The 22,695-nt window shown below is 36.7% G+C and overlaps 2 protein-coding genes across 5 annotated transcripts in view; one reads left to right on the forward strand and one right to left on the reverse strand.

Moving 5' to 3' along the window:
- Window positions 1-22,695, reverse strand: part of LOC129718168 (uncharacterized) — a 104,026-nt gene that overhangs the window by 51,278 nt on the left and 30,053 nt on the right. The gene's annotated exons all lie outside the window — the stretch shown is intronic.
- Window positions 406-22,235, forward strand: LOC129718166 (uncharacterized). Of its 4 annotated transcripts, none has more exons than XR_008726818.1 (8): window positions 406-1,021; window positions 15,853-16,006; window positions 17,593-17,844; window positions 17,927-18,232; window positions 18,291-18,335; window positions 21,329-21,484; window positions 21,578-21,695; window positions 21,823-21,963. XR_008726818.1 is itself a non-coding variant. In XM_055668620.1 (8 exons), the coding sequence occupies exons 2-8, from the start codon at window positions 15,865-15,867 to the stop codon at window positions 22,089-22,091; spliced, it is 1,191 nt and encodes a 396-aa protein (XP_055524595.1). In that variant the 5' UTR covers window positions 406-1,021; window positions 15,853-15,864; the 3' UTR covers window positions 22,092-22,235. The 4 variants fall into 4 exon arrangements, 3 of the variants coding, with proteins under 3 accessions (XP_055524595.1, XP_055524597.1, XP_055524596.1); XM_055668620.1 differs by having other exon boundaries at window positions 21,578-21,598; window positions 21,823-22,235; XM_055668622.1 differs by having other exon boundaries at window positions 17,927-18,133; window positions 21,578-21,598; window positions 21,823-22,235.

Here is a 22,695-nt window from a genome sequence, read left to right on the forward strand (position 1 = left end):
CTGAACGCTTATGGACATATAGGCAGCATCCATTGCGCTCTCCCAGTTAAATTAAAGTTTAGAAAAACAGAAAATTTCACAGGAATTCTTAATTCTTCTCTTCTGTGTGTTTTGTTTTGTTTTGTTCACTTACTTATCCTGCCTTTTTATTTAAAAAGTGTTTCAAGCAAGTCAAAGACAAACAAGAGATCAGCTATAGTGCCGTGTCAAATAAATGTTGTGAAAAAAAAAAACAAGAGATCAGATTTGTGCCAATCCAGCCTATTCCTGTTTAACGGAACTAAAATGGAAGTGAACACCTGTCACGACATTCTTTCCTTTCGCGAAACGAACTTTTACAGTTCTTTGCCAGATCGGTATAAAACGGTGAACCGGTTGATATTGGCGAGTAGTGCTCGTGTTTCGTTCGGCAATTCTGCAACACGCAGTGTCGAGCTACAGCAAGGAAATCAATCAGCTCTCATTTACGACTCCATCAAACGAGCTGCTACAGCCCATAGTCACGTGCACAAAGATCACCCTGGTGGGGCTGGGAAAACACACTTTATAGTTGTATTCCGGCTTGTTTATGCTGCGGATCTGTGATCAACTCAGTCACAGAAGAATTGGCGCTGCAAGAAGACGTATCAATTTCGGGGTACTTCTGTGCGTGTTCTGGTGCGAATCGGATGTGAACTATCCACCCAGTTCGAACGATTTCGGTAAATCGGATGTCACGGTGTTCGGTGTGTCGCGGGTGTTTTTAACGGCTGAAAAAAACTGATATCACTCAGTTCCAAACTCACCCAGTACAAAGCGAGTGTTGATTCGATACGCGTGTGTGCTTTGCGTCGTGCGTGTGCGGCTCGATCGTTGAACAATTGTTATGACCGGCTAGTTCCACTCTCCGGTGAAATCATCCATAATTATATTCACCCGGCTGCCTAATTGGCTCGAAGGATAGCTGGAAAATTCATATCGGAAACCAGACTCAAAATCGGCAGCTCGAGCACAGATCATAGCAACGTCGAAAACAATCTGAGTGAGCAAATTATCCCAAAGTTTTTTTTTAATCCACAAGGGAAAACAGTTTCATGAACTTCGTGTCGTTTATTTCTGCTCGCTATGCTTAACTGCTACCATAAAACCGCTGACTGGATGATTTATGACGGCGCAGACAGTTGTTCCGACTGAATTTATGTATAACTGAATTTAAGTGGTGCAACGAAATTCTTTTTGGCAGCGGCAATAAATCCATTAATTATCATCGTCTTGCGAAAAAAAAAGCTCACCAACTGCTCTGCTGCTCCTTCCGATAGGTTCACGGCGAGACGCGCGCACTGTCATGGATTCTGTAGTATCAAAATTGAAGATGAATTTGTTTGTATCTGATGAATTGACGGCTGTTAGTGGCCGTCCTAAATGGAAGTGAAACACTATTGAGTTTGTTCTTTCGAAAAATGAAACAGACGAGCAAATTACGTACACGCAATACTCGTGAAACTGTATGCCAAAGTCAAGTTGGGTCTTGCAGATGTTGTTCAGTTGCCAGAGAATAAACATTTTAAACTGTTCACACCCTCATTTATAGAATGGAATTGGAAACTGAAATGGGAATAATTAAAATTTTACTATCACCTCGAGTGTTTTACATTTGCCAGCTATTTTAGTGAGCGTTCGTAATGGAAAGCAAGCAAGCTGAAATAAAGTAACTTCTTGTTGATATTTTTCTATGTCTAGCAACATTGTTACGATTACTGACTGCTAATGTAGTGTTCGATATGATTATGTTTGTCGAACGCAGAGCATCTTCAATTCTACTTGAGTGCATTGTTTGTTATGTTTTACATTCTATGAATTGTTCGTTAACAAAGTTGAGATAATTGGAGCGTATGCTCGTTACGATGATTGCTTACATTTTCTGAATCCACGAAAACATGGAATAATTGATGAACAGTGCTACGGATAATCTAATTCTCATGTTAGGGATAATTTAAATATGTTGTACTGGTATTCCATGATTTATAACATATTTACAAGATAACATTTTGAATTACTCGATATATCGACAGGTTTCATAAAATATGATAAAGCTTCAGTAAAGGCCAAAAAAATTAGAAAGCTCGTTTATTTTGAATATTTTTTTTTATCAGAAGATACATTTTCGTATCTTGAAATCACACTATTTTGGGCTGATGATAACCCAATCATGATCTAGTTTTGTTTGAAAACAAAATGAATTAGCTTTTTCTCGTCGTTGAAACATTTTTTTGACATTGGAATAGTTTCTCGTCTTGGTACGTTTTTCAATAATCATTTTAGTTTTTATTTTGTTCAAACATCAATCGAATTCTTCGTGTTGATTCAAATAAACTTGTAAAATAAATTTATGCAACCTTTTTTTCAGAGTTGGATTTGTATAACGATACACTAAGAACCTTCTAACGTCTCATTCAACTGATCGTAAACAATGTTTATCCCGCTAGTGCCCGAAGCCGCCTTTTGGCCGGCTTCAGTCAAACCTCTGAAAAGCTTCAGTCAAACCTCTGAAAAGCTTCAATAAATACTTAAAAAGTGATAGTGATCTCATAGTGATTTCACCGAAGCCCGTCTAGAATTTAACTTGGGCACTTGAGGGTTATGTGGATATTTTGCCTCGACGATACTATGATTAAATATCTTTAACCAGTGGTTTCCGAGTGCCAATTTGGTTTAAAGTTTAAAGTTGGACTCAAAGACAACGGGGTCAGCGTGGGACGCAACACATTTCTGTTTCACTGAGAGTAACCGATTGAGTGTTTCATTGGAAGAGCATCAATTTCTGATTACTGTAACAATATTTTATAAAGCAATACTCTTTTAAAAAAGCATAAAAATTTGTCCTGCCCGAGCTCAATATGGGATCCACACTAAGCGAAGAAAATTTCACTCACTCCTTCACACTTATTTGTACCTGTGTTTCTTGATTCAACAAATTGCTCTCTATCATTCTCACTCGCGTGCAAGTTCTCTACAAAAACCCTGTTGAATGACAAACAAAATGATGCCTGTTGTATCCAAGTTCACTTGTATTCAATTGAATAGTGGCAGTGGTGGGCACCATTTCGCTAATTCGCTAATTCGCTAATTAGCGACGCTAAAATTCAATTAGCGATTTAGCGATTTCGCTAATTTTTGAGCTGGTTAGCGAAACTGTTAGCGTCGCTAAAATTTTGGCCTTCGAAACGCTAATCGCTAATTCGCTAAATTTTGTAGAGAAGCGACAATAGAAATATTTAGAAAAACTGTGAATTGCTGATGGCGTACGTAAACTGCTTCGAAAGATGAATATACTTTACTGCGAAAGTTACTTTGGTCAGTTTTTTTACCCTAGAATGGAGTTCCAGTTATCGTGCAAGCCACAGGAGCATTTTGAAGAACAAGCACAAATCTAAATTGAATTTTCGGCACACCAAGAACTTTGGTAAATTGCAATGCGCTTGAAATTATGACAACCTTTTTTCTACTTTTTCGATTCAGATTGAATAATTGAATTTTTATGAAAACATTCCTAAGAGTATCTATTTTCAATGCAAGCTAAATAACTTTTGTTATTCTTGTTTTTACAAAATCAAATATGAATACCGTTTCGTAAACCTCTTACTGTAAATAGTTTTAAAAAGTAATTGTTTCGTTTGTTTAACCAAAACAGATCAAAGTGGTCCAAATCTTACAAAACACGGCAAAAAATATAGCGATATGACTATTTACATATTAAAAAGTTAGCGATTAGCGATTAGCGAAAGTTCCGCTAATGTGGGTTTAGCGTTTAGCGTTTAGCGATTATCGAGCTGAATTTTTCGGTTAGCGACTAAGCGATTACCGTCGCTAAATTTTCGGTTAGCGGTGCCCACCACTGAATAGTGGGAATCGGATGTGACGCACAATTATGAATTCAATGAATGTGAGATTGCGTGTAGCTATTTGCTCATGACAGTGAATAAAGTGATACAGATTGCGATCGCGCGGGATTAATCATTAGTGATATTTTCGTGAAGCCCTCTTGATAGATTGAACGCACGAAAGGAAAAAAGCTGATTCTTTGCTTTGATTTGTCTCTCGCATGTGTATAAATCTGTAAATTTAAATAGCGATTCTAAACGAAAGTCTTCTCAACCTGCTTATGGAAAACTCTTTTCATTGATCTCTATTACGAAAATTTACACTCAGAATTCTTTGTGTATTAGAACCAACTGAAGTAAATCTGATCGTTCCCCATTCTGCGAATCCTTAAAAGTGAAAGATCTCGACACTGATGGATTCTCTTTACACGATTCTTACTTATGACTCCTAGTCCCATAGACAGAACATTCTTGAGGATTTATTACTCACTTGATACACTTACTCAAAAGTTTTAGGTGCCCAAAAAATATTTTATGATTTACTGTGTAATAAACTAAATCTCTCCATGTAAAATATCAAATCATATCATTGTTGTTTATATGCAGTATCATAAGAAGGAACTTAGAGCATGCGCGCCTCGTTAGAAGATTCGCAAAAATAAATACCACTTCCGCTCATGGCACATCGCTTCCGCATGCAAATTTGAAAAGTCTTATCGAGGTTTTATTACTGATATATACACTGATATTTTGTAAAATGTGTTTTGACTCACGGTTCAGTCATCCAAAATGTTGCAACCTACGAATGACGGTATTCAAATAACAAAAATCACTCTTTAGGTGATATTTTATGCAAATTTACATCAGTTACTGTCAACCCGAGAAGAAGAAAAAAACGCAAAATTTTGGTGGGCCTTCAACGAGCGCGCAAAAAAATGGTAATGAACCCGCAACTTTGCCTACTAGCCGCGAAGCGGTACCATAGTTGAGCATAGTATTCTCTATTGTTTGTTTCATTCAAGCAAATTTCCTCTTGCATCACTACAGTGCTGCTTGCTCAGTTCTATGATTTCTTTTTGCAAAATATTCGCCATATATTTGACAAACACCCATCCGCTGGAAAATGTTGATTTTATGCGTACCAGAACTTTGAAAAACTGACAGTGGACATGTTTACTTATCTACGTGCTATTCAACTAATAAGCTAATGTGCTAGAATACTTCATAATCCATTTCTCTAACGTTGTATAAATCTAGTGTGAGGAGCCAACATTAACTAATCTTGCAGCACTGGACATTATGGCTTGTCAGTTTGTTGAAAGGCTTATTAACGACCGCTCGCACATGTCTTCTCTAATCGTCCCTGAATCGTTCCAGCAAAACAATACCATCGAAAGGTATTTCCAGCCAAAATTACCTCAACATACAATATAAATTTAATTCATTTTTTGTGCTTTTCACGGGTAGAGCAATTTGTGTAAGGGTGTAAGCATCTTTGTTGTTGGAGTTACCTTTTTTGTTAGAAAAAATGAACTTTAAATTCAACATAAGCTGTTATATTTTAGTAAAAATTTCGAAGTAGAGAAGTTTCTGAAAACATATTCTCTATTTATGATAAAGTGTATGTTGAAATCAAAACACCGTTTTTTATTCACCCATGGAAAATACTCTGTTTTTAAATGCCACAAATATATTTCAAATCTGTCGATTAGTCATTTAGCGTGGATATGTTCCTAACACGAACGGCTAAAGAGCATGTTTTACGTTGAAGTCTCTTTTTATCGATGAGCAGGCGGGACACTAGAAAACGATGACGATGATTCGTCCGTAGGCTGACTGATCAATTCCGTTAAGGCTTGTCCGATTGTCAGATTAACACTGTAAAGCAAACGGTGCCGACTCGTGCGGCTCTTTTTGCAGCTTTCTGCATATTGACGAGTTTTTCACAATGTCACGATTTGCTAGGAAGATGCTGCGTCTACATATCTTCTTATCCGACATAAACAAGAAACTGTTCGAAGGTTGAATTAATTTGTTTTACTGACAGAGTTTATCTACCGTTTTGAAGAATGTTATTTATTTAGAATGCGTGTTACGTTTCATATAGATTCTATAATTATGTAAATTATTATTTTAAATGTTAATACATAACAAATACAACATAGAAGTGTGACTTGAGCTGATTTATTTAATAGTGACATGGTTTTCGTAGTTTTTATTAGGTAAGATTTGTAACAAAACAATGTTTATCCAAATGGAGGATGAAGTATTAAAAATGCCAGACGAAACCATGTGGTCATGGTCCACAAAACAGAAGAAAAAAATACTGTTTAAAATAAATGTTGAAGGTTTGTGGTGAGATGACGTGCTTGATGGTGTTCGCTCAGGTACGAGTATTCAGGTTCATGCTCCCAGTGTCGTCAGTGTCATTAAAATATTATTCACTGCACATCGTGACTTCACACTGTCCGATAAAAGAGGTACCACAAGGCAGCAGCTGCTTATGACGGTTGCCTTTGGTTGTGGAATGGTTTACACTGCTACTCGCCAGCAGTTGTTGCTAGCTAGAACAATTACACGATGAGATAGTATTCCACAGCATGGGACCACTTTATTATTTCAAGAACAGCGCAAAACATCTAAATATAAATTCATATCCGAATTAATTTCATGGGTTTGGTGAAAGTGGAGAGCTTTGTGGTAATGAGACTATAATCCCATGCTGATTGCAGTCTGCCTGATGGGGACAGACGCAGAAAAAAAAACAGGAATGCACGGAAATACTTGACGGTCAAGTAATCAAAACGAAAAAGCTTTCAGTAGCTTTTGATTACGAGGGTGAATGTTTTTGATCTCACTGATGATTTTCTACTATACAGTTCAACAAATATACGTAGGCTCAACTCAAAAGGTTTTTCTTGTTCATAGTTGCCCCTATGAGAAGTCTTTTAAGAATTTTCAGAAAATAACCATACAGATCATTGCACGAAGCGACCTAACCTCATATTTGAGCTTGTCAACAAGGTGTTTTTCTTTGTTGCTTATAAACTTGTGACCTATTCCTTTATAAAGCGCATGACAAACCAGTGATCACATTCTTGTAGCCGTGGTTCAATCCCAAAAGGTATTAGAAAAAAATCTAGTTTCGGTTTCACAGAAAAAAAAGAACTCTAGAAAGCAAGCTACCGCTGATAGCGTCATCGTGCGATGCTCTATTGATTTTATAATAATCGTTGATATGAATCAATTACGTATTCTATGAATAATTCAACCTTTGATAGTTTAAAAATAATCAAATTGATTAATTGATAGTTTACAAGCGTATTTTTTTGAGTGCGTATAATCGCCACATCAACTGGGTTGTGTATCTGGTTTCCGAAATCTTCGTATCTGCTGCTTGATATTCAGTAGATCACGTCAAGAGATACTGTCTGCACTGGTTAGAAACTCGTTTGCAAATGATCGGCCAGTATGTCCAAACGGGATTGAAGTTTGCTTTCGAAAACATAAAAGCGTTCGAATCGTTTATCATACATGCAAACTAAGAATTTTTGAAAGATATTTCGTTTGTGTTTGCTAATTCGGAATCATGCTCTTCTAAACACTGAGCTGTGAATAGTGAGGCAGACTGGAGCTATGAGTGAACAAAGCCTCGTATTTTATTCAAACTAGTTTGTTGATAATAATATCTCTTGATTTATTTCCTATTTTTGCAGTTCTATCCACGACGCTTTTGACAAGCGTTTTGAGGACTTGCTTTGCTGGGCATAACTGTTATTTTCTGATAAGGCCGTTACAAATTTTATTTTCATTTTATGTCACCCCCCCCCCCCTTCAAAAATTTTGAATATTGGAAAGGGAAGAAAAAAAAGCTCAAACTGTTTTGTTAATTTCATTGGTTTTCCGACAGCATAAATGCTTAATTTAGCAACAAACAAATCAGGTGACAGCGAGAGTGTCGTTGAAAGGCAAGCGAAATAAATAATAATAATAATAAAGGGTTTTTTTTCAACGTGTTTTTGAGTGCAAGTTACAAACGTCATAACTTGCACACAAACTTTGATCAATCATATTTCTTTTTTTTTCGTCTCGGTGTTATTTGTTTTTTGCCACCCCCCTGCTAACTTTGAGAACCTTGGACATAAAAAGAATTCAAAATTTGTATCAGCCTAAGCCAGTTTTATTATAGACATGCGCAAACTTTGTCTTATTTTCCATAGAAAAAAAAACAGAAACAAAAAACTCATTTTTATTCATAACTTCCAAAATAAATCTCTGAAGAATATTAAAGAGGAATAAAATGTAACAAAAGCATTTGCTGAGTTTTTTATAGCCGTACTGGCTTACATTAAAGCGTCTTAAGGCAGTTTTAGTTTTTTATGTCTTTATTCAAATTTACCTTTGAATTCCAAGTACACAAAAACTAGCCAATAGATATTATTCTTTTAAGATGCCCTGTGACTTTTGGTAAGTTCCTAAAAACACAGAAAAGTTTCTTTGGTAAATTTTACCCCTAAAATGTATAGAGATTTTTTTTTTAATTTTTATTGTTTTATACTTCTAACAATAGTTTTCTGACTTCTCTATTCATTTGCTTCACTAGTTTTTAAATCCCATTTGTTTCTGAAAGCAAGATAGTATTCGAATCGGATTGCGGGCCGAGAAATCCAAATTTTCTATCTTTGGTTTATGATTTATGAGTTCACAACTTCAAAGAAGATAATTATAATTTTAGAAGTTTTTATACAAGAGTAACCTATTAGTGAACAAAATTAGAAGGGCCTTAGCATAAGTGCACAAACGGAGATTTGACGGAAGACAATAGATGGTATAACGAAATGTTCTTAAGAGAACTCTTTTTTGATAACTGTAACTATATACTTGAAATAAAAGCGCAATTTTCGCGGGATGATCAGAGTTTTCCGGCACCTTCACTGATATCTAGTTTTTATTTTTTTTCTGGACCGAACATTTTAACTAGTTTCTTACTATCGTTCGTTACGCACTCGACTTAGTGACTAACTACTTAAGAAATGACATCACAATGGTCCAGAAACCAACTTCAGGGGGAGTCTGGATCTAGAGCTCGACAGCAATACTCTACAGAAAAACTTTTTTCAACAAAAACTAGAATAACCAACATTTTCTATGAAATTAGAAAGCTCTTTAAGAGAAAACATTCTGTAATGACAAAATCGTAAGTATTCCAATCTTGTTTAAAGTTATTAGCCTAATTTTGAAGAGCATATTCGTCGCTACATATGGCGCAAATTAAAAAAATAGGTATGTTATAATGAGTGAGTAAATTGCATTTGATAACGTAATAAAGATTATATTAATTCAAATTTTTTAATTCAACGGTTCACATATTTGATTCCTTGATATTTTTTTTAAACCAGAAATAATTATCTTTAATTTGCGCCAAAAATATCGAAAATCGATCAACTGGTTTAAAAGTGAGGAAGTTTTAAAAACAAAATACCTCAAATAAAGCCGTTTTTCATGGTCACCCTGTTTCGAAAGTCGTCTCCCAAAGTGCTACTATTGTGCTCTAAAATGCAAAGATTGATCTTTATCAAAAATATTTGACTATATTATCTTGTTGGTTAGTTAAGGTGACCAGTTGCCAAAACAGGGTAACAATTAAAAACGGCTTTATGTATTTCATGTTGACAAATTCATAACTTCCGAACCAGCAGATTGATTTTCGATATTTTTGGATCAATTTGAAGGTAATTATTTCTCGCGTAATTTTTCAAAGCGACCTATCTAACATTGAGAGACTCTCTTTGTTTACTTTCTCTTTGATCAATAATAATGTTGTTTTTTTTTTCATATTTCATAAAACTCAATGCATAGTAAGCAAGACAGTATCACTATCTCTCGATTAAGGGGAAGAAAGCTTAGAAAATATATATAATGACGACGTAATTAACGAAACAAAGTGAGAGATGAGAGAATCTGTCATTGTTACTTAGGTCCCTTTGAAAAATTACGCGAGATTTCTTATTTTTCACTAGCTGACGTAGCAAACTCAAAAGACAAATCGTTTGTAATGATTGGTTTGATCGAAATGATAAAATCCTCGCCTTTTGACTTCCGTACATCACGTTGTTTCTGGAAATACCAATATTGGGTAGTATTCGGGTATTTTTTCATTCCGGAAATGTTCAAATTGAGTGGTATTCAGTCGTTTTGGGCAGTTCTCCAAAAACTGGAAGTTGCCGTTTTAGAATTCAAATTGGCTTCTGTGCATCATCCCGATTAAGAAAATACCCATATTGGGAGGTATTCGATCATTGTCGGCTGTTTGCCAGAAGCCAGAAGTCGTCATCCTAGATTTCGAAATGGTATGTAGAGTCCGTTACTGGCATCTGGGCATTATTCTAATTCCAGAAATATAGGGTGATATTGGGCATTTTTAGCGGTTTTCCAAAAAGCAGAAGTTTCCATCTTGTATTCAAAATACCGTCTATAGTTGTTATTTGGCTGCTGTATATCTTTCCGATCATTTTCGACTGTTTTCCGGAAAATTGGTTGAAATATTTGTTTCATTTGCATGGGAGACCTCCCTCTCTCTTTTAAACTATGGATGCAACTCTCCATCATAGAAATGTCCCTCCCCTTCACCATCATAGAAACATGTTTTGTCCTCAAAAACTTCCACATGTCAAATTTGGTTCCACTTGTTTCATTAGTTCCTAAAATAAATCACGATCGAATTTCGGAAGAAATTGTTACAAGTTGGATGTTTTACGTGCCCATCACTTGAAAATCAAATTCTTTGCGGCAGCAGAAAGTGTAAATGAAAGAATTGAACCAGTTAAATTTTCACATGTAATGCAATGCAAGGCACTAAAAAAATAGGTGAAATCAAAAATCTATCTATCAAAAAAATTTATTCACAATGTGAAGAGAACGAAACGAAAAAATATCACTTTTTGCATTTTTTGGTGAATGAGTGAACTTCCGCTCAATATATCCAAATTGAGGTCCATCAGTTCCCCTTCTAACACTAATCTTACCAGACAAAACGAAAAGCAAGTACGGCACCGTGATAAGAGTTTTTTTCGTTCGCGTGTCGCGAAATGCTTCGGAAAGTCAGAGTTACGAGGTAAGTGTAATGATGGGATTGGAATATGCCAGTCGCCAAATCGGTTTACGTACATATACTTAGGTATATACTGTGCTGGGAAAGATAGATTGTTTCGTTTATTTAGACAACGCTTGTTTTCTACCAATTTATCCCAAGCGTATCTAAAAAATCGATTGATTTTCTCTACAGTCGTTCTTCATTTCTGATCGACTGGTACTCAAAATTCGTGAATGCGATAAGCGTAACCACTTATCATTTCACACCCATATTATTCTGTAAGACGTGAATTCAACCTAATACAAATAAAAACTCCGTTTCTAATTCATCATCAACGATTTCGAGGGGTATATTTCTCAATTCATATGCCGCGATATGCTGGAAATATTTCACCACAAATTCGTTTACTAACCTTAATCCTGCACGTTCGGATTTTACAGGCAAGTTCATGACCCTGATTTTGTTAAATTTTATTTTCATTCATTGGTCTATTAACTTCATTCTTTGATGAGAAAACACCTTCTAAAACCTCTCGTACCAATCTATACGATGTATAATAAAATCTCCGTGTGTGACATTGCTCTGCGCGTCTCGCGAAACGGGACAGAATCCAAGCATGGGGGGACCTATGGCATACTACCGCATTTTAGGAATGCGTCATAAAATATCGTTAGTTTTTCGACTAACCTGCGATTATTTATTGTGAAACTGCTAAACCAACACCAGAGTACCTACTTCAATTAATTTACACACTTGGTTTTACCGTAAAACTATCAAAACATTTTAATCTTACTATTTTTACATCACTATTTTTTCTCTCTCGTAATTGTTTGTATTTCCGCGCCACTAGCGACTGCAACATTTTCGACAAATACCGGCCCGTAAGAGTCGCATAATCACTCAAATTAAGTATACTTTACTCTGTACACTAATAAACATCGCGATCGTAACTAATTTTCGCGAAAAATCAGCACTATTTACACTTTAACTTGCCACTGAAGTGTAGCCCCTCGCAAAATTCCCATTTTTTTTTTCTATTCTCAAGTCAACTGCGTGTGTCAAATAATGCGCTTGTGTTGTCAGCACTGTCAGCAGCAGGCTACGCTAGTAAATAAAAAAGTTCAAATTGTTGAATTTGTTGAATTTTATGGCATCAAAAAAAAAAATTGGTGTACATGGTTCACAATGATACAATAATGCTTGGATTCCTTCCAGTTTCACCTTAAAAATTTGTTGCGAAATCATAGCCTTTATTCGTTACGAAGAGATTTATTAGAACTTTTTGATTAAATTAGTGGATAACGAAGATTTTTCTTCTTTGCATTTGTTTAAGATTGTAGATTGTCAGGTAATTGCAAAATAGGTTTTACATGTTCATTTTCAATCTAGCCATATTATACAGAAGTCAAAAATCAGTCTTAGTAGTATCAATATTTTATTTACATTTTGTATGAACAATAATGTCTATTGGTTGCACAAAATTACTCTAGTAAACAAAAACCTTACTTTTTCAGATATTTTCAATTTTTTTTGCTGTTTTTTTTCAAGATTGTATATGCAGCTGTCCCACAGGAGCGCCATAACAGCAACACAACCAGTGAACTAAAATCCAATTGAATATTCATGCAGTTACAAAAAATAACATGTATCTAGTGAAAAGCATAGTATGCCATTCTCGTTTGATGGTATTTTAGTCAAATTATGATTCCATCATTTCACGTTTGATTAAATTTTTGTGTACTTCAATGTTTAATTTGGTACTGAATGGATTGCCACTCATTAATTTGCTCATTTTATAGAATAGTTTTTTAAAATATTTTCAAAGAAGACTAAATCCACAATCAAGCATATTTTCGCGCACAATCCTGGAAACATGCTGACAGTCAGTTTGATTTCCATATTAAATCGTTTGGTTTATCTCTCTGTTCTTCATACAACGTTTATTTTGGGAGTAAAATTAAACCTGCTTGAGTGGGAAAACCGAAGCGGTTCCCAGAACTTTGCGGAACTGCTACAAATTATAATCCACAAGGGTGTCACTGCGGTACGGCGTTCGCAGCAAATTCGTTTTTTTTTTTTTTTGACTCGAAACATTCTGGCACAAAAGTCAGCTTGCTTTGATTGCAACCGCCACGAACTAACCGAAAGCTGTCATCACGTGGGACAGACAACCGTGCTGTTTCATTTTTGCTGACAATAAACAAGTTCGCAGTTGCGGTCATGATTGAGATTTAAAAACGTTCCGTTTGGAAGTGTTTTTCGAAGTAAAAAGCATGGGTAACTCTGCGTTAAGGTAAAACTAGATCAGGAAACACTGAAAATTTTACAAAACTCTAATATATAGGTATGCGTGCTCTTATATATAGGTAGGTGAGGAACCATCGTCCACCTACGATTCACAAAAAGTACACGCAAAAGTTCGAGCCAGAACAATTATTGCACAAACATTGAATGAAAAGTATAAGGCAATGAATTTCCAGCGAATACAGTAAACTAACTTGGAGCAGATTTGACAGTTTTCCCAATCTTTCACCATTACACAAGCACAATCGTGTAACACGATGCTATTACTGGCAAACTTCTCGTTTTGTAGTGATTTATGTCGACAAAACACGAGCGAAGCGGAGGTGTTGAATTCTACGTTTATGTTTAATTTTATACACTCGCCGCGATTGACCATTATTTTGTTACCCATACTAAAAGTTTGTGAACCTCCAATTAAAACTCACTGTCATAATGCAATTTTGGAGCATTCCTAAATCATTGTTTAGTGATAGAACAAGAACTCGCCCTCTAAGGGCTATTCCCACTGCTTCCGATCCGGGACCGGGCCGGGACCGGGCCGTGGCTGATCCGTGTGTCATCCGGGCTCGTTTGAGATTGATTGCATGCGTTCTTACGAACGCATTCACACCGACGCGACGTGCCCAGACCGGAGCAGCGCTGAGTTGCCGTCGTGCTGCCGCCGTGCGAGAAAAAAACTATCGTTGCCGACGATACTTTGTGTTGCCGGGAGAGTGCACGGAAGGCATTCGAGTAGATGCGTGTATGTAGTAATAACATATTTTCGGTTTTGCTTTGCATTTGCATTCATGCATATTGCCGTCACAGTCACACGTTGAATTATAGTTCGGGAAAAGTGTTGTGTTAAAAAAGTGTTGTGTTTTCTCAGCCAGAGCGCAGCGCAGGCACGGTTCGTACACGGCGCAGTGTGAATGCATTAAACGGACGGGACACGGACACGGCCCGGATCCGGCCCGGCCCCGGAACGGAAGCAGTGGGAATAGCCCTTTATTGTACCTGATTGCAATACCACCCAATGTGGTGTTAGCTTTCTTGTTCGTTTGGCTCAGGTTTTGACAGTTTGTTTGTCTCACAACATTATCTCCACCTATCTTTTCCTCTGAGTATTACTAGTTAGATCCTGGCCAAAAAACACGTTTTAATTAAGTTCGTATTTGCTAAAGTTATACAAACTAGCCTCTATCAAACATCGAGGAAATCAATAACATTTATTTTGTTTTGCGTTTCACATTGATTTCAAACTATGTTCGTTTTACCTTTTCATTCATATCGCAGCAATAACCAAAACCAACCTAACTCGAAGTTATACAAAAGCGTTAACAAGCTGTCACAGTCAGGCTCGCCTTTTTAATTTTTATCATTAAAAGTCGTGAAAATTGCAAAGCTGATAGAACTACACAGGTTAATTACCAGAATTCAAAATCTCATAGATTTCTTGTCAGAGCATCAAGCAGACCTTCTTGTTTAACAAGCAGGCTTTCCTGTTTTATTTCTAGCTTTGTGATAACGAAAGTATTTCCGTGAAAGAAAATAGTCACATACAGTCAATTGCAGAAAAGCTTAAAAATCCCTCAATGCTTCTAAAATTTAATTGATCATTTTTCCTTATAAGCCTAGAGCTTCTTCTACTGAACCATACAATAATAACTTTATCGAGCTGAATTGGGGTTATGCCGGTCCGATTAAGAGTAAACAAAACTTATAATAAAAATGATTTTCAAAGAGCTCATCAGAAGCTGTTAAAAGTTTCACCGATTCACAAATCATTTTCATTCAACAATGCATGCAATCGTCGTAGCTTTCATGATAGTTTTCTATAGTCCTTGTATAAAACGACAAATTCAACGAGCAAAAACAAACGCCTATTGAAGTTACTTAACCCTGGAAAGATTATCTTATTCTAGCGTAAAATTAATGCATGCATTTCAAATTATTTAAAATGTGTTGACACATCAATGCATAACAAATACCAGAATTCATTTTTTTTGAAAAACGAGAACGAACTCGCACTATTTGAAAAGAAGAAGGCAACGTCACTGAAAGCGAGGAGACAAATTGCGCACACTATCTTTCTACAGTTAAATTACGGCTTTCAGGCATGTAAATGGTTATTTTTATACAAATGTTTATACAAAATTTCTCAATAATAATTCTCAATATAATCGTAATTTACAACACGTAATGATATATATTGCATCAAAATGTTCGAGAGCAATTTTATGTTTACTTTACCCTAATTGTAATTTCAAATAATCAAATGTTAACAAGTTCAAATGGGCATTGCGTTACAGGGCAGCCAGAACTAAGTTTGCCTTCGCTAATTTATTCAGTTGAATACTTCAAACACGAGCCATAGAAAAACTTCCAGCGGTGTGAATGTAAAAGCAATCAGCCGTATTGAGGAGACAACCTCCTAAAAAAATGAAGTTGTTCGCATTGCTATTACACATTATTACAACAGAAAAATTATTTCCATTATCTGCATGTACCCTGTACATTTCTGCTCCAGGTGAATTCTTCTACGAGCAATAATGGAACAAGTATCTCCCCACATGAGCACTTTAACGTATTTAAAAGTTCTCTATTTTTACACAGGGCTCACCCACGATGTCTTCGGTTCCAGTATGGCTAGTTGCTGCCCTGTGTGTCGTCGGTCTGCTGCTTTCCTTTGCCGAGGGAACGAAAGAGCCGGAAATCGATCTCAAAGTTGCTACTCATGCTCGAAAGGCTGACGGTAAAGTTCCTAAAGGTAAGTGTGAAACCACGGGAATGGTCGGTTATGTTCAGAAGGTATCCATTAGCAGTGGTATCCCCGTCGTGCTGTGCTATACCCCGTGCCTCGTACCGTTGGTTGATCCATTCCATCGTCCCCTGTTTGTCCAGCCACTAATGATGTTGGGTCAGGGGTCACTCCGAGCAAAATGTGACCGATGAACACGATTATGGTTGTAGCACGAGTCGAAATAATTAATTCATTGCAGTTTTAATTCTAATTAGAAAATAATTGATTTTACAGGTTGAATTTCGAGTCCCATCGCCAGATTATGCTGATGAATCTGTTGCAACTTTACCAGCGGCTCATAATCTCTTGCAAACACTTGCCGCAGCCTTTGTGGTAATATTCGTAAGACGGCAACCAAAATGAAGTAGGGAAGGATTTTGTTTTCCCTTCCAATGTACAAGTCATCATGCTCGGAAAACTGTCGGTTTGTCACCGGTTGATGTTTCCTGGAAAGCAGCTTCCGTCTTATGCTTTTGGTTAATATGTTTGGGACGATGAAACGTGGATAAGAAAATCGAATTAATTTGTTGCTGTGGCGCGACGGGAATCCGAGGGGTCGCATAGCCGTAACTTTGGCAGACGGCTTTGCGTTGAGTGCGAAAATGGGCAATCGTAAACGAAATTCCGGGCTTGCAACGATTCAAAATCGGATGGGGATGGGAACTTTGATCTCGATACGAGCTTGGTGTGCTATTGAAATCGATTTGAGAATGCTTCAGCGTTCGTTGTCAAGACAATGGTTATTGGGAATTCGAATTCAGTATTCTTATTCCCTTTTTTTTAAATTTTGGCAGAACATGTTGTTTTATTATTATTAATATTATTATTAACATTTGCCTGGCAGGTTTACCATTGTTCCAGTCACTGACCCATTTTTTCGATGTTTTCAAAACAATTTAGAATTGTAGCTTCTAGCTGTAGCAGATAATTATACAGTATGGAAGTTTTGTTTGTAACTCCAGCCCTAAAACTGCGCATAACGCATTTCGCTGTGACGAAAGAGTTTTATAATATGTATTTCAAAAACGGCTCATAAATACTCAAACCGGATGTCGTTTTGCAGGAAACCTGCTTAACTAGAATTTCCAACTCACGGAAATATGACTGGCTAAAATTTGCAAACACGATCGTCGTTTGGTCGAAATGGCCTATTACAAACGAGAAGTTTTCCAGTCACTAACTGAACAGGCAGAAAATTGTTACAAAACTGCACACATGTGAACGATATTTTCGTGCGATTGGTTGTATATTTCGCAGGCCTATGAAAAGACGCCATTTTCTATGACCTAAAAATAACAAGCAAAATATTGGAACCACAGTGGGTTCGAATTGGAAATGGAGCCACAAAAAAAGTCACATACAACCCAGTGCAAAAGCATAGGCGCGTCTAAGGCCTGATATTTCGTTAACAGACGCTCAATATACACAGAATGTTTATTTACTTTGGTCGCTTGTGTTTTGCTAAACTCGAGTCTCCGACGAGGGAACCAAGGTGATACGTGTGTCATTAAATTCTGTCTAATTACAACTCGTTACTCCTATTTCTCTTATAGGCTCAAATTTCGCTGAATCTATTATGTCCCGAGAGAGGAAGGGCTCCCTCAAGCAGGCTGAAATTTTCCCCCGAAAAGAGTTGCAGGAACACGGAAAATCACCAAAATCAATGTACGACAAAAAATATTTTGACTATCTGTCAACGGAAGTAAAGGACTCAACGGGTGCGGTGGGTTTATCGAAACGAATTAACAGCCGCAGAATTCGTCGCAATGCTGATCAGAAGCAACAGACACGAACGAGAAGAAACGGTATGTATGTGACTTTACCAAACGGCAAGCTAGATGCGTAATGATAACAACAATATCTACTGATATCACGACTTTCGAATAGGTATTTGGTACGTAGAACCGGTGGGAGCTTATTCCTTCGTAATGCCTCAGCGCGTCTATCCGAACGACTGGAGGCTACAATACGACCCATACGATCTGAGTTATAGGCCAAACTTGCACAACCAATATCTGCCGCCTGTCACCCGGCCCGTATATCCGGAACAACCGACCGATGCGCCCCTTGGTCCGGGTTTCGAAGTCGATCCAGGTACAAGATTCGGTGAAAATCCCAATACCGTACCCAATACGTTCGCCTTTGATATTGTGTACGATCAGAGCCGGGACCGCACATATACGCTGATGAGGAGTAAGACGCTTTATTTTATACGGTATGCTAATATGAACTTTTTTACTTTGGTTTTCAGCTACCAAGAAGACGCCAGGCGCAACCACTCCGAATAGTATTTATGGTAAGTTGGAAACCTGGGTAAGGTCATAGAAATTATCCAAAAAGTAAAGTGAATTTTTAACGTTGTTGATCAAATTTTATTTCACTTCCAACCCACAACTGTGATAACGGAATTGTTTATCAGTCTGTTCCCAATTGTCAGATTATTTCCAAAAAGCCCCTTTCATCTTGGTAACGTGATTATTGTTTGGTTGAGGAGAAGAACCTCTAGGCTTATGAAGAAAAATGATCAATTGAGTTTTAAAGCATTAGAAAAGTTTTCCACTTTTTCATGTTTCACAGCAGAACAATGACTTGGTGCAACAATCAGGTATATTAGGAAGATCTAAAGTGAATATTTGTACAGGACTGGAATGCCTGTTCAGATGAAAAATCTAACAGTTTGTGAATTCTGGTAGACAACCTGGAGAGTTTGATTAGTTAAAAAATATTTTGAAGTTTTGATTATGAGACGATGTTGGGGAGAACTGGTATTGTTACCCAACTGTTTTGAGTTTTTTCACCTACACGTTAATTGTTGAAATCAAAATGTGTGTGTAAAGAGAAATCCATGATGAAATTATTTGAAATTACCAGTGTTAGTAATGTACATTAAAGGGGTACATAAAATATGCAGCCTTAAGAATGCAAAATCAAGATGAATGACACTGACATTATTTTTGGGATTTTTTATGTTTGTGTTGTTTGCGTTGACATATTATAAGTATGAATATTTTTTTTTTGACATGTTGGTGGCGCAACATTTTTTTTTCTTCGTACATCGAAGTCTAAAAGTATATTCATACAGATCTGTCTTGCATTTATTTTCAAATATGGTACTCAACTAAATATTTGTATATATACAGAGGATTTCTTATACATTCGAATGCACCTTTTAACAAATATTAGTAAAGGTTTAGGCTTATGATTCGGATAACATCGAACATTGCTAACACAAATTAAACAATTTTGTAAGTTTTGTTCGTTGCAAAAGTTTTTCAGAAGAATTTTGGGAGAATGGTTTCTGTATAGAAACCTTCTTTGAAAGTTTAAAGAATCCTAGAGTTAATCTCAAAACTTAAATCTATCAAAAGAGTGAATCACAGACTGACAGACGTAACACTGGAACCTAGCTCCATCGCCACAAGAAACGATCATTTCCAATCAAATAATAGTCATCGCGCGACAACACCGTCTGGGGCACTGTCATGTAATCTCATATATACTTTGTAGTTCCCAATTTGACACATGCACGTACGCTAGCGCTGGTGTCGAAATACACAACGCAGCGCGAACACGACAGCAGGTGGTGCTAGTGTTACTATCGTAAAGTACTGATATTATCCGAAAGATGATTTTATTGAAAATTTGTTCAAAGAGTTATGTCTAAACTCATTGCAAATAGAATCTTGATAGGTTAAAGTTCTGCTAACAAATCATCTTCATCATTTTTACTGCAGCGCCAGCTGTCAGTCGAACAGTCATTTTAATCGCCCATTAGTTTTAAAGTTTTTTTTTGTAGTGCAATGGTAATGCTCCAATAGTAGTAAAGCTAAGCACGAGTTTTGCAAGAATAAGTGTAACTGATCTGTTCTGCTAATATTTTTTGTTGAAATGGGTTCTACTTGTTAATTTTGCACCGTAATATTGACTTTGATCACTCTTTGAGGCTTAAAACCAACAAAACTATGTTGCACGCTTTTATTCCAATAGTTGCGGTAGTGTTTCTACAATTGCGAATGAGTGTTTCTATAGTTGCGGTATAAAAATCATTCGTGTTAACTTTGTCAAATATAGGTGTTTAACCCCCTCAAAGCATTTTTTGATTGTTTCACTAGTAATCATAAAAGCCTTGGTGCTAGATTCCGATTCGGAACATGACCTTCTGTTTTTGTTATACACAGACTTCAAAGCCAACTGTCAAGTGTACAGGACAATTGCGGGGCTAGCGCTACGATCCTTCTGACACTAACAGTCTCTCCTGAGTCGAGAATCGCACCTATGACGACTAGCTTGTTAGGCCAGCATCGTACCTCGAGACCAGCTGGGAGCGTAGTAAGCATATTGTTTTCAATAAGTTGACAAGTCGATTCACTAGAAAAAAATGAACGAAATTACCTAAGAGACAGATTTCCCGCCAACTTGATTAAGATGTTGGCAGCACCATCTTAGAATTCAATTAAACTTCGTGGGTGTAAAATAACTTTACTTCCTTTTCATGTTCATTGAGGCAGACAACCTTTTTCTAAGTTTGTCTAGTAGTCAAGAAATTACTTTTAGAATTATCTGAATTTTCATCGAAAAGTATTGAAAAATTGTAAAAAAATAGACTTAAAAAGTGATTTCGAAAACGGTCATCTCAGATTACTTTAAATTTAAATATTTCAGGTACCTGAAGCTTTTCAACGTGGAACAGTGTTAGTCATGAAACAGATTTTGTTAGAAAATCTACTTTTCCTTAATAGCACTCATTTTAAAAAGTTTTTCAGAAGAAGTTGGGCCAAAAATTTCTGTATAGAAACTTTTTTCAAAAGTTTAAATAATCCTGGGACGACTATTTTTAATTTTAACTAGTTTTTGTTTTTAAACCCTTTTTTCAATTTAGGATCTCAAAATCATTTTTTATTGTTTAAATAAAAGTTTTGACGGTTTCCTGAAAGTCATTCCTTGACTAGTTTCCTCTTTCTCTCTTCATCAATATGCTACGTTTTTCTACTTCTCAAGATAAATTTTTATTGAACAGTAAATTAATTCCGTGTTCCGACTGATTGTTTTACTTCAATTAAGAGAGTGTGTAGTTTATTCACTACTCGTGCTTAAATAGAATTTTACATAAGCCTGCTATAATTTATAGCTGAGCACTCGAGATCTTTACTGGAAATTGATATACAATATCTACGTAGTATATCTAGTTTTGCTTCAAGTATCTCATTGGTTTTTGACAGAATTGTAGAGCTTTTTGCAAAAAAAAAAAACAGTGTTATCGACATACATTTTTTCTATCCAAATTCACAGATAGACCAGTTACAACAACCAGACCGCCATTTACTCCTGGGCCAGTGAGAGTTATGCCCCAAACTACCCAAGGTACCACTACCACACCTCGGCCATCGATTCAGCACAATAGTGAGGATGAATTTGATTGGTCCAGTATCGGACTCTCCGTCGGTGGTATGTAGATCACAAACTGAGAACAATAATCGCTGCATGCCTTGAATGCTCATCAATTGCTTTGCTTTTTCGTTGTTTTATTTATATTCTCAGGTGGAGTCGGAAATAGATTAGGTAATCAAAAGCAATAGTTTTGCACTAGCTTGTATGAGCGCACCATTAACTATAGCAGGGTTGATGCCGCACACTGCAATTCGGTGCAGGTTGATGGGTAAAACAATATATGCACTGCAGAACATATCCCAGAAATTGAAGCAACAATGCTTGCTTAAAATGGGACCTGTTTTACGAAAGAAAAGTAAAGAAAGTCAATTAACTAACGGTTGATTCATCCTCAGGCACTGACGCAGACGGACAAAATAACAAAGTTTCAAACCCCGACAACAGACCTACAGCTACAAACGGGAACACACCACAAGGATCAAACCGAAATGGACCTAGCAAGTGCACATGGGCCATTGCCAACTGTTGCAGTCACAATTCAGATAGAATTCGTTACTATTGCTTTGAGCAGAACCAGTGCTTTGGATCGTTCTGGGGCGATAATGTTTGCCGGCGTTACTACCAAGAAGCTTTGCGCGAAATAGAGAATTTCTACAACGTCTAGTTTTTCATCTTAGTCGCTTCATATTAGACTATCACAATGGCTATTTCCGGATTGCATTCAATAAGTTTTCTGTAGAAGTATAGCATTGAGATTAATATCATGAAATAGAGTTTTCGGTAATAAAATCAGAGGCGTAAAACATAATTATTTAAACAGGATTATTGATTACATTCAAAACTCGTATGATACTATTTGACAAATAATTTCCAGGGGATTGCTGCAGTGTCGCGAGTTCAACTGCTCGTCCCTTTCTGTCAAGACCTCTGTCGACTTTATTTTCAATCGTGGAACAGAAAATAACTTCCAGCGTCAAACATTGCAAAAGCACGCTACTTATGTCCTATCGTGGCACAGACATTTATCACATTTGCAGTTGTCGGATCCGCAGAGCGTGTATGACACTTGAAGAGTTTCTTTATTCCCTTTCGTACTCTGCAGACTCTATTCCACTTGTGACTTCGCCTCATTTACCATACAGGAGCTATCTTTGACGTTAAGTATTTCATGGCACTGGTTGGAAATGAAACTCATACCGCGGCGGGATTTGATTTGTAGAAAAAATCACTGTATGTTGTAAAGTTTTAATTGGATTCCTCAGACACAA

The sequence above is a fragment of the Wyeomyia smithii genome, chromosome 1, assembly GCF_029784165.1.
Source record: "Wyeomyia smithii strain HCP4-BCI-WySm-NY-G18 chromosome 1, ASM2978416v1, whole genome shotgun sequence".
Lineage (NCBI taxonomy): Eukaryota > Metazoa > Arthropoda > Insecta > Diptera > Culicidae > Wyeomyia > Wyeomyia smithii.